The 12032-nt window shown below is 39.0% G+C and overlaps 1 protein-coding gene across 9 annotated transcripts in view; it reads left to right on the plus strand.

The window, feature by feature from the left end:
* The window catches only part of baiap2b (BAR/IMD domain containing adaptor protein 2b), a 56566-nt gene that overhangs the window by 22144 nt on the left and 22390 nt on the right, over positions 1 to 12032 (plus strand). For 6 of the 9 annotated variants that reach the window (XM_039665240.2, XM_039665228.2, XM_039665235.2 and 3 more), the window contains exons 4-7: positions 5250 to 5261; positions 6125 to 6186; positions 6676 to 6747; positions 9243 to 9380. In XM_039665240.2, coding sequence (XP_039521174.2) covers positions 5250 to 5261; positions 6125 to 6186; positions 6676 to 6747; positions 9243 to 9380 — 284 coding nt within the window. The remainder of the gene's footprint in view (positions 1 to 5249; positions 5262 to 6124; positions 6187 to 6675; positions 6748 to 9242; positions 9381 to 12032) is intronic. The other 3 variants (XM_039665231.2, XM_039665236.2, XM_089122309.1) reach the window with 1 other exon arrangement.

The following is a 12032-nucleotide window of genomic DNA, read 5'->3' on the forward strand; positions in this document are numbered from 1 at the left end:
ACCAGACCATTCTCAGTTGTAACTGAGTTATGGTCTGGCAAAGCGGCATAGACAAATCATTTCCAGAGGGGCGTCACCAACAGACGTCGCGGGTAGACCTAAAACCAATCAGAGCGATGAAGGAGATGACGTATGCAGAGCGGCAGCCGGCGGAGAAACATCTCCGAGTGTTGTTCTTTGCTCGGTTTTTAACAAAAAGGAAACGTTCAAATCGCTTAAAACAGACACGCTAGCTGATTCAAACAAGTGATGTTCGACGGCGGCATCCATCTTTGTAATGTAGGCTACAAAATCTGCTTCAAAATCCCAGCACTGTCAACATCGTGTAAAGCCCACCCCAACGTTTCTGATTGGTGCCGCGATTTCTTTTTATTGTAAAAAGAAACTTGTTTCTTTTATTGTCGCAACAGAACATTGCCCTCTGGTGGACAAACTATACAACTCCAACACTCATGACACGTTTCAAGCGTGTTTCGTCCATTTTTATTTTAATCTTGAAATATTCATTTATCGGCCATTATAACTGCTGATACCGATAGTTTGGAAAATGCCTAATATCGGCCGATAATATCATCCTGCCGATATATCGGTCTGGCTCTAGTTCATAATGTTCACAATTAAATTGAGCACTGCAGGTCGTGTGTGTTTTTGGGTTTACATAATAGTTCAGATGTTTAAATATTTAGTGCAGAATATACAATAAAACATGTAATAGAATACCATAAACAAATAAAAATAAAATAAACATTCAACAAGACATTTAAAACTGTGTAAATATTTTTCTGTAGACATATACAGCACCAGTCTCTCTCTCTCTCTCTCTCTCTCTCTCTCTCTCTCTCAGTTCTCAAACCTTCTTCCATTCCTGTTCACCACAGGAATAGCTGAAATAGCACTTTATTGTGTGATTGACTCTATTCTGATGTTGGGAGCACAGCAGCAGGTTGGCACAGACAAAGTTCAGGCCAGTTGTGGCCTAATGGTTAGGCAGGATATGACTGAGGTGCCCTTGAGCAAGGCACTTAACCCCCCAATCGATTCCCAGGCACAACAGCAAAAATGGCTGCCCACTGTGTGTGCATCCACAGTTTGCAGTGTGTGTGTTCTCTACTCACTACTCCTAATGTCTGTGCACTAACTTAATGCAGAGGACAATTTCCAAGTATCAATTGCCTTACTCACTTCCACCTTTTAAGTTTCATTTTCACTAGGTGGGATTGTTATAACATGGTTTGAGTATTTCCTCACCACACTGAAAGCCACTGTCTCACCCTCTGGGTATCTGTCCCTCCACACACAAACAAGCACACATACAAAAAACGGCAAATGGTTCAAACACCTCTGAGGAATGAATCACAGAGCTGATAATTGCTGCTACAGATGCCATTGCAAACAGAGGAGTCGCTTGGCAATGGATCCACTGCTGCGACTTGCATCAGGGCTGCTTTGGAGAACATTCTTTCAATAGCATTTCATCCTCTCAAAAAGGATGGTAGACAAATTAGTGGGTCATGCTATAGAGAAAAATTTGCTTATGAACATTAATAAATTAACTTGTTACTTGTAAGCCGTCCAAACCAAGCTACTTAGACAGCATTTTTAGGCATCATGTAGGTACTTTCCTTCCAAAATATCCCAGAATGAATTGTGGCAAGCCTCAAAATGAATACAAATTTGAATAAAATTAAATAATATTAATAGTAGTAAAAGTGTTGATTTGTAAAGTAAATATTGCAAAGTATAAATTTGCTATTTTCCTCAACTTTCCTGATTTTTAACTCTCATTAGAGTATATTTTTGTTAGCTTAGCAACATTCTAATGCCCGACTCCAATGGAATTAGTTGCATTCTAAATCAGTTGCTTATAAGGTTAAATTTTACTTTGAAGTAGACACACATATGTAGGTGTAGATAGTGAGGCAGCTCACTAGGTTTGGAAATAGATTTGTTTTATAATTAATTCTCAAGCTTTTGCTTCAAATTATTCATTATTTAGCCACCTGTAGGTCTAAATAAAGTTCAATAGCCATGGACAATGATAATAATGTTACTTCGATATTTGCTAAAATGAATTTGGCTGCCCAGCACATCCAACCCACAACACCCCCTCCCCGAATCTGTTCTGCTGCAGTAATCAATCTCCATTACGACCTCATCAGCTGCTCTCTAATAGTCATGTATACAGTCCTCTGCCACCAAGTAATGTCCGCAAATAACTATTTAGGAGTTTCAAGCTCAATGAGGCATCAATGCATTTCATTTTGGGTCAGTGAGTTTTACAGATTCAAATACGGCTGGATTATTATATTGAAGCATATGGATCACTTTGACTGTTTTGTTTGTTATGCCTATAGATATACAACCATATGTGAGCTTATTGGAAAGAAAGAGCTGTGCTCTAGGTTTATGTCATTTTTATTGATAAAAGTTCTGCTGTAAAGCGTCTTCCAGCGCTTTGGAGACTTTGGTTCGAAGGCACTAACGTTTATCACATCCATCTGTGTGCTGTATAATTAACCCCATATTGGTGTTTATTACTTCTACCAAGGGTAAAGCGTAAAATAATTTAAGAACATCAAGAGATGGAGAGGGAGAATTGAGTTAGTTTAATAAGAGACAGGACAACCGAAGAATGGGCAAAGAAAGAAGAAAAAGATAAGGAAAGCGTAGCACTCTCTCACTTGCTTTCTGATGAGAGTACATTATGGAGCTCATCTTCCCTTGGAAAGGTTAGGTTGACCCAGTGACTCTACGGTGTCATACAGCGATGCCGCTGCTTCGCCAACCATGGTATAAAAAGGCCACTTCTCAGTCACAACCCAATTTTTTTTTTCTCGAATATCCTGTTTTACTTTGAAAGGTATGGAGCCCCACACATGACAAGTGGAAGTAAAAAAAAAAAAGAAAAAAAGAGTTAAATCATGGTCACGTTGTTAAATCAGTCACGTTGTACTAATTTGTTCCCTCGCTTTAGTTAAATTGTGGCCAACAAGGAAACTAATTAAGTGTTGGCAACAAATTCTTAATTCGTGGCCATGATATTTTGACCTCCACGTGCATGCCATGTGCGTGGGTCCATAGAGAAGTATAATTTTACAAAAATAAAATGGGTTTCATGTTGACTTGTGCAGAGCAAATCAAAAATCATTCTCATTTTAAGCTCTTTATCTTTTTGCATTTATTCTTGCCTAAGTCCTCAGTGCTTTATTTAAAAAGTATTGATGATTGATGTTTTTGTCAAACATGACAGTTTTTAGTCGTTTTTTTAGGGTGCCGACTATGCCCCAGTGTTTCTTCAGACTGTACCTTAATTGATTCGGCCCTTTAAGAGCGGACAACAATATGTTTAAGTCTTTCAAAGCTGCAGATGTTGTGATCCGTGCTGATTACTGGTAAGCGGCTTAGAGCCCTGCCGAGCACGGCTGAATTGCAGCAGAGAGCTTCGGGGGTGTGAAGGATGAGGACGGGGAGTGGTGTCAGACCATTGTGCTGACTTAGACAGGAAATGAGAGTGTGTCGACCTACAGACGAGATCTGGACTGGGGACAACCGGGTGAGGCTAGGGCATGGTCATGCACTTTTATATAAACCGGAACTAGTATGCCCATAGGAAGAAAAATCACAGATGATATTTAATAGCTCAGTTGTTTCTCCTAGAACGCCTTGAGAAAACATCTTAGTGATCTCACATGTGTATAGACTTTCAGAAGACATCTATAGAGTGTTACAATTTGTGCTCAGATGTAATTGCAGACTTGGCAGTTCGAAATTTCTCAATTATCCTTTTTAATTTTGTATCACAATACTTTTACTGTATTTAGACAAATGCCTTGTTTATTTCTCCTAGAGAAGTTTTGAGGAAACATCTGTGATACTTTGATGAAGAATAACTGAGATCCCCATTACATCTTCCGAGCTATGAAAAAAAAAACGGCAACAATTTTTTGTTTCGAATGTTGTCGAGTCACTTGCCCATCATATCTAATGAAGTTCTTTCTGAATATTTAATTGAGGTCCCATTAGAAAACTAAGGCTATTCTTGTTTGGTACCTTAGAAAGTGTCCTATTCATGCCTGCTTCCCCTTTCTTGCTATTTTTTTCTTCATTCTACCACAACAAAAAGTATGTACTGAATTTGGATACAGCAAGATAAGCATAAGTATAATATGTGTTTGCATGTTCACCCTTATTAATCTCTCTGTTTCGTTGGACGTTACTGGTTGGATGCAGTCTGCTGACCTTGAACTCAAACAACTGTATAAAACGGACTGTCCCTCTATTTCTCAGAAGGCAGGGCTTAAAGGGAAGGCTTGATTAGATATGTACTGCAGGCTGGTGCAGTTGTCCTGGGTCCAGCTTGACGGATTCAAAGACAGAGTCACGCTTTATGAAACACACTGTGTGGAGGGATGTGCATGGATTTCAAATATAAATAAATGTGTGCATTGATATTGAATTTTTTAAATATATCTAGTAATATGGAAAATAACAGACAGCACAATTTGAGTTATCAATCACGTCCATGCAAACAATGATGGGATGAGGGATGAGTTGCCTCTACATATACAGCCCTATGAAGACTTGCATTACCAGTTCAGGAGCTAGAGAGATGTCATGCAAGAGCATGAACGTGAACGTCTGTCATTGTTCTTTTACAGTTGATTTGTTTGTAAATGCCTTGTCTTTTCAAAGTGTCTGCGGCTGATGCTGCCCTCTATGTTGCATATTGTGTGTGTGCGTTTTTATTTTTATTTTATTTCATTCGTTTTTCAAGCCAGTTCAAACCTGGTTAATGCAGAGTTAGGCAACAGTTTGATGGATGGATGGATGGATGGAAGGAAGATGTCTCAGCAGTACTCTACAATAATTTCTGTCCATGTGTAAGTGTGTATTACTAATGTAATGAATGGGCTGCTTTGATTGAGTAAAATGATTTGAGGCTTTATAAGCACACCTACAAGGATGCCACCAAATGCACTTGCATACTTTGATGGCCCTTGTAGCTTAATGCTGTATTTTTTCACTGTGGCGTTATGGATTCAGCAGCAAATAGCACTTTCCGCTTTGATATTGATATTGTAGGCCACGAGACTAGGGTAGCCCTCTGACCTGTGTTATTTATGCATTTAGTGTTTTGGGAGGTTTTACTCATTCACTCTTTCTACTGTCTTAAGGTCTTCTGTACATTTGTTCCTGCTCAAACTAGGTCTTTTGTTCCTTTTTTTTTTTACAATGCATTGCCTAATCAGAAGAGGCAGCATGTAGGTACCCCGACACTGCACAAAACACCACAACACACGTCTCAAATGGCTGCATGATTCATTCACCTCTTCTCTCTTTGTGCTTTTCTTTTGATTTTTCTTCTTTTTTCTCTCTCTCGTACCACAGAATGATACGTTGATATGAGAAAACTGTACTAACAACATGACCTTTTTGACATCTTTTCTATCGTCTTATTTGTTTCTCATGTTTATTAAACATGCACTTGCAATATGCTTTTACTGTTTCCCATGAATGTTTTATTTTGTTTTGCATCTTCATGGAAGAATATTTCAGACTAATATTACTTTTTCAGTGTGATCTCTCATTTGTTTTTGTTTGTCTTTTAATGAAACAATATGGTTTAACACTGGTGTTTTTTTTTTGTTTTGTTTTTTTTAGTTCTCATGTTTGTCAGATTCTTTCTTGCACCTATAGCTTGACTGTCGACAGGGCCAGCGCCAAGGGGTGGCATTCGCGAACCATGCCCCCCTCCAGCAAATGAGTTAATGTGCCCCCCCTTCCCACCCCGCTGCATATGATCATATTCAAAAACAAAAGTAAAAGCGAAAAGCAAACACTCAATCGAAAGCGATTACAAATATGTGCCGCTGAGACCCCCCTCCCACCCCCTGAAATATAAAGGCCCCCCACCCCCTAATTTATGTGCCCTGGCGCCAGCTCTGACTATCAGCTCACATTGTTCATAATTTGTTCGTAATTTATCTCTTTTTTTTTCTCTCTTTCCTGCACCCTTGTCTGACTGCATGGTGTTCTGATAACAGATGCAAAAGTATTAAAATGACAATTTCATCTATTTCTTCTGTCTATCTCTCTCTCTCTCCTTCTCTCTCTCTCTCTCAAGGGGATGTGCTTTTTCAGATGGCGGAGGTTCACAGACAGATCCAAATGCAGCTAGAGGACATGGTGAGTATCATTAATGTGATGAAGATCGTATTGCCTCATTGGCTCACATTTTCTCATTACATTTTCTCGTCAGGTTGTATCTAAGAGCCCACATTAGCCTCCGGGGTAAGGAAATGGAAGGGAGTGGCGTCTCTAAATGTCACATCGACTCAGACGCTTCCGTATATACATGGAGGACAATAGCCCATGGTCACATGTGTAAACACACCAACTTAGACAGAACACAGACTTTCCTGTGCTGTGACACAGCTGCATATGTTAAACAAACCAACCATATCTAAATCCTTCTGAAAATGGTAACAGGGCAGAAAAAGGAGTCAACAATGGTTCTGTAAGGCTACTATGTCAAGTGTTAATGACTTTGGTGTGAAATGTGTGATCAAATGCAGAATCAATGTTTGTCATATACAGTATGAGGAAAATTGCTGGTCTGTTGTACTGTAGTGTGTGTGTATAATATAAATTGTATTTGTCTACTGTAATTTTCAGCTGAAATCATTCCACAATGAACTACTCACAGAACTGGAGAAAAAAGTGGAATTGGATGTTCGCTATTTAAATGTAAGTATATAAGCACACACAAACACTTGCTTAAGGTACGGTCACATTTGTAAAATTATGCTGAAATTTTATTGGCAAAAAAGCTTAATTATTGTGATGAGGTTCAGTGTTTGGAAGGAAGAAGACAGGGCCCTATCTTGCACCCGGCGCAATTGACTTTATACACTAACACATTTATCATTCCTATTTTGCACCCACGCAAAGTGGGCTTTTTTCCTCCAAAAACTTGCACTACCTGGGCGGGTTGGTGCAAAAAGGAGGCGTGTGTCAGCGCAAACAATCCCTGGTGCAATTTTGCAGTTCCAGAAAACAATTGCGCCACTGACCGGAAAAAAAACTGGTCTAAAGTCAGTAGCATGTTGCGCGTACATTCAGATGCTATTTTATGGCATGCTTGGCCATAATACAGAGTGTGAACAACGCGCATACACTTTAGATGATTCTCTCATCTACACAGATGCATTTTACTTCTTGCAAATGATACATTATTATAAGGAAAAATATATAAACATGAGGGAAATCATTGTTGTGTCCATGACGATAGGAAAAATAGGCATAAATCTTACACATTTACCCAAATTACTATATGCATGTTTAACCGAAGCTAATTTGGGTGGGTTTGTCCCATCCCCAATGCCCCTTCTCTTTCTTTCACGGCCCTGACGAGAACATCGATCTCCTCGGCTGTGAACCGATGCTGAAGCGCGCCTAGCAAATGTGCCGTTAAAATAGAATTGCGCCATGGAACAATCGCACCTCGTTCATCATGCTCCGTTACGCCCAAACCACACCTATGAATAATGAAGCTACTCCAGACCAACTCCTTCTAAACTTGCGCCCGGCGCAAGAGTCATTTATCCCGCTTGTAAAATAGCAACAGCGCCCAAGACCCGCCCACAAAGTTACTTGTGCTTTGCGCTTGCTATACTTGCATTTCAGATCGTTAAAATAGGGCCCGTGGTCGGCGAGACTGGGACTCATACGTCTTATTGTACAAACTTAAAACAAAAGGCGTGCACACAACGCATTCACCGTAGCCACGCTACAGCACAAAACACTTTCACATTAATACTCTTTCCACTGGATCAGCTCAGACTCTTTCCACTTTCTCGTCGATCACTATTTTTTTCTACTTGCTGACGGCGTACTAGTTCACTCCGCAGCTGCTTCTATCCGGTCTCTCCATGCCAATTACTGCAACAAGACACAGGTGTTCATCATTTGCACTTGACCCTACCTTTCTCTCTCCTGTTACAGACCTCGCGGAACCACGCCCCCCTCACCTCAATTGCCTATTGTCAAAAGTGTTGTGATGCATAAAGCACCGCTCACGCTGAAGTCACTTTCAGCTTTCTGTTGGTCAGGCGAATCCGCATGAGCAACTTGAGTTGTGAAATCTGTGTTTAACTTTCATCCTCACATGAAATTCCTGTTTGCAATGACTGGATTTCACTCACAAAAATGTATTTCTCTGAAGTTTCTCTTTTACCCAACTTAAAAGTTAAGGGCTTTCTGTCTGTCTCGTAAAGTTAAGGGCTCTCTCTCTCTCATTTCTTCATTTAATTGTTTTAAAACATGTATAATCGCTTCCATAACATAACTAGATTTATTCTCCATTTTACCTAATTGGCTTTATCCACCCCCAAATACCATTACTTTTAAATGCAATAACTGAGTTTACTGCATGTAATGAAATTGACAGTATTACTTACCACCATTAACACTAACATTTTCTAAAAGGCTAGTCTTCTGGTTTGTGTTAAGTCTGTTTATATGCATGAAAGCATCTGAAATGAGGCTTTCAGCAACATAGATTGTGAAGTCTTCTTACTGAGTCTCTAAAAGGCTTGTTTGTAAATGCATTAGATTGACTCTCAGCTTATTTGCAAAAAAAAAAAAAAAAAATCAAAGGCCCATTTTTTTCGGTCACTCATTTCCAGAATTGACAAACATAATTAAACATTAACTATGCTCCCATGCTTTTTTGTTCCACACATAGTAAGGATACAAGATAAAAGTGCTCAGTCAAATGAAGCAGAAGGCTTTGGCAGTGAAGACTAGAGGAAACAAAGAGGCTTGGTCTGAAACACAATGAATCCATGAAGCAGGGAGCTCTGGGAAGACACTTTGAGGACAATGAAAGACCTTATTGGGCTAACTCAGCCAAGTTCCCATTAGTAAAGAACACATGACGACCTTCAGGTCTTTTCGATTCTGGATTCAGTTCAGTAAAGCATTGTTAAGAAACAACTGACTCACGATGGGCAAGATAAACATTTATTTTAACCTTTAAACCTCAGGATGTCCTGAGAATAAAGTTATCAAGAATACTGCCACATCTTATTCTATTCTAGTTGAAGTTAGAGTTCATCCACTCTTCTGGAATAGATGCTTTATATAGATATTTGAAATACAACCATTATTTTTCTCATCTTGTCCATTTGAAATTTCTTAGCTGCTGATTGTGATGAGAGCTGTGTTATTTCGTCTGGCAGGCAGCTCTGAAGAAATATCAGATGGAACACAAAAGTAAAGGAGAGAGTCTGGAGAAGTGCCAGGCCGAACTGAAGAAACTGCGCAGGAAGAGTCAGGGCAGCAAGAACCCCTCCAAATATGGAGACAAGGAGATGCAAGTGAGTCAGCTCTTTTCTTCACATTTCAACAAAGATAATTACTTTTAAGTAGTCTCTTTTTGGTGGACTAATTACGGCCAAAAGTACAAATTCTCTCAACATTCACCCTCATGTCATTCCCATATGACCTTCTTTTGTGTAACACAAATGAAGACGTTTTGAAGAACGTTGTTCCCAAGACCCAAACGATTTTAATTTTAGTTTTTGTCCAAATGACTGTCTTGACAGAAGACCTGAAATTTAACAAATGAGTTTATGAAGTTGAAGTAAGTATGAAGTAGGGCCAGACCGATATATCGGCAAGACGATATTATCGGCCGATATTAGGCATTTTCCAAACTATCGGTATCGGCAGTTATAATGGCCGATAAATTAATATTTCAAAAATAAAATAAAAAAAACGGAGGAAACACGCTTGAACCATGTCAGAAGTGTTGGAGTTGTATAGTTTGTCCACCAGTGGGCACTCTACACCGTTCCTGTTGGCAACACTCATTAGGTGTTTCTCAATGTCAAGGATACTTCCTTGGAAGGACGGGTCCTTCCAAGTCATTTCCTTCAGAGGCTAGGCGAGGGTCCTCTTTAGCATTCGGAGAACACGTAAATGGAACAGGCTAGCAAGTGCACGTCATTGCGTCATTACATCAGTGAAAGGTTCGCTTCGGCGCTGCAAAAAGGGGTTGTATTCGCTGTAACAACCGCCTCGCTATACATTTTCCCACTTATAACATGGCTACCTACCAAATAAATCAATAATTTGACACAAAATATTGATTTAAAAAGAAGTTTATTCATTCAAAAACGATTATATTACCTGAGTGAACAGAACTACGTCCATAGCAACATGATCTAGCTGTTAAAACATGCAATGGTAAAATATGTGACTAACAAAAAAGGCTATTACGTTATATGAAGTAAAAATGTAAAAGTTAATCACCAGTAAAAGGGAACAGCTTTAAATCCCCTTTGCAAATTTAAGCCGATATGTTAAATAGTTTAACAAACATAAAATAAATGGCTAAACTTAAAATATACTTGCTTACATTTGAAAGCATATTGCCGTTATCACTCCGACTCCGGTAACGGTCGACATTTTTATTTTTTGAACAAGCTAGCAAAGCTGCGCATAGGATTGTGGGTGATTTAAGAGCGCGAAGGCTACACATATGCATCCTTTCCTGTGAATGGGATATTTTCCGATCGAAGGACTCAGTCCTTGGTTGAAATTCTGAGGATCCTCGACATTGGAACAGTCCTTCGACGGACGTCGATGACGTAGCATCCTCGAAATTACGGCTTCCGAGGATCCTTCCTTGACATTGAGAAACGCCTATTGAGTTGGTCACGAGACATACATTGCTTGAAAAACAATTAAAAGAACATCCCCATCAGTTCTCCTAACTCAAATAAGCATGACAAAATTTGTGACTATCATGTCCAGTTTTGCTGCTGTTAAATAAGCCGAGAGTAAGCGGAATTAGCTAGTAATAGTTAGGTTATGTTGTTTGTCTTTTTAACTTTTGACAATGTGACTGAAGTATTTCTTTAATAGCGCGTGACAGCAATTTTATAGCAATGAGATGCATCATCTCTCCTTGGCCTGTTATATTGAAAATGTATGTTTTAGAATTTGTTGCGCGTTTCTGAAATAATAATTTTAAAAAAATATCGTCGGAATATTGGATTTTAAAACCAATAAATATTTGCATCAATATCGGACTTCAAAATCCTTTATCGGTCGGGCTCTAGTATGAAGTTTATGATACTTGTATGGTGTGTGCAACCTTTCTGAAGCTTGAAAGCTCCAGTCTCTAGTCCAGTTTCTAATAATTGCACTGAAAAGAGTTTCCAGTACATTCTTCCTGTTTTCTCCTGTTTCTGTTTTTTCCCATGGAAAAAGTCTGGAACAACATGAGGTTGAATGAGAGAATTTATTTTTGGATAAATTATTTCTTTAAAACGAAAAACTATGTATAAATCAATTCAATCTTTAAAAATGTATGTCCCTACACTCAGAGTTTGGCAGTAGATTGGAATGTTCCAGAACTTAGGCAAAATTTGTTTTTGATGTGTGTGATATCAAACAGAGTCTTCCTGCTGGGATTGAATATCGTGGGAATTCTATAAATCCCTCTACTTCTATAAATAATTTCCAAAAATCCACTCTTTTCTCCCTTCACAGTTTGAATATACACCTTTGAACACACTTGAGAGGATATGAGAAATTAAACATGCACATGATCATGTTTACATTGGCAATTCATGCTATTTTGTCCAACATATTTTTGTTTTGTTACATTTTGTTTTGAGTTATTAACTCTAACCCTACAGGGGGTTATAAATGTTTGAAAGTGTATTTTTCCTTTATGATATGCTGTTGCTCTTTTCATGCTCCTGCTTTGCTCTGAATCAGACAAGAAGCTGTGAAAACATTCCAGTCTTAGTCTCTTTGGCTTTTAAGGTGCTAAAGAAAATCCCACTCTGTTTGGCTGAAACCCTCCCATGCAATATTGTACTTGTTTTGTGTGGGTTTCATTTCATTGTCCTTGGGCTTTTGTTCACGAGGCCTCATTGTACGGGGGTTGAATTGTCGGGGCCGCTGTTTGTTTTGAACGTACGCCTCTCACTACCGTCGTCACCAGGTGTGAGGTC

The sequence above is a fragment of the Pimephales promelas genome, chromosome 17, assembly GCF_988280905.1.
Source record: "Pimephales promelas chromosome 17, fPimPro1.hap1.1, whole genome shotgun sequence".
NCBI classification, from domain to species: Eukaryota; Metazoa; Chordata; class Actinopteri; order Cypriniformes; family Leuciscidae; genus Pimephales; species Pimephales promelas.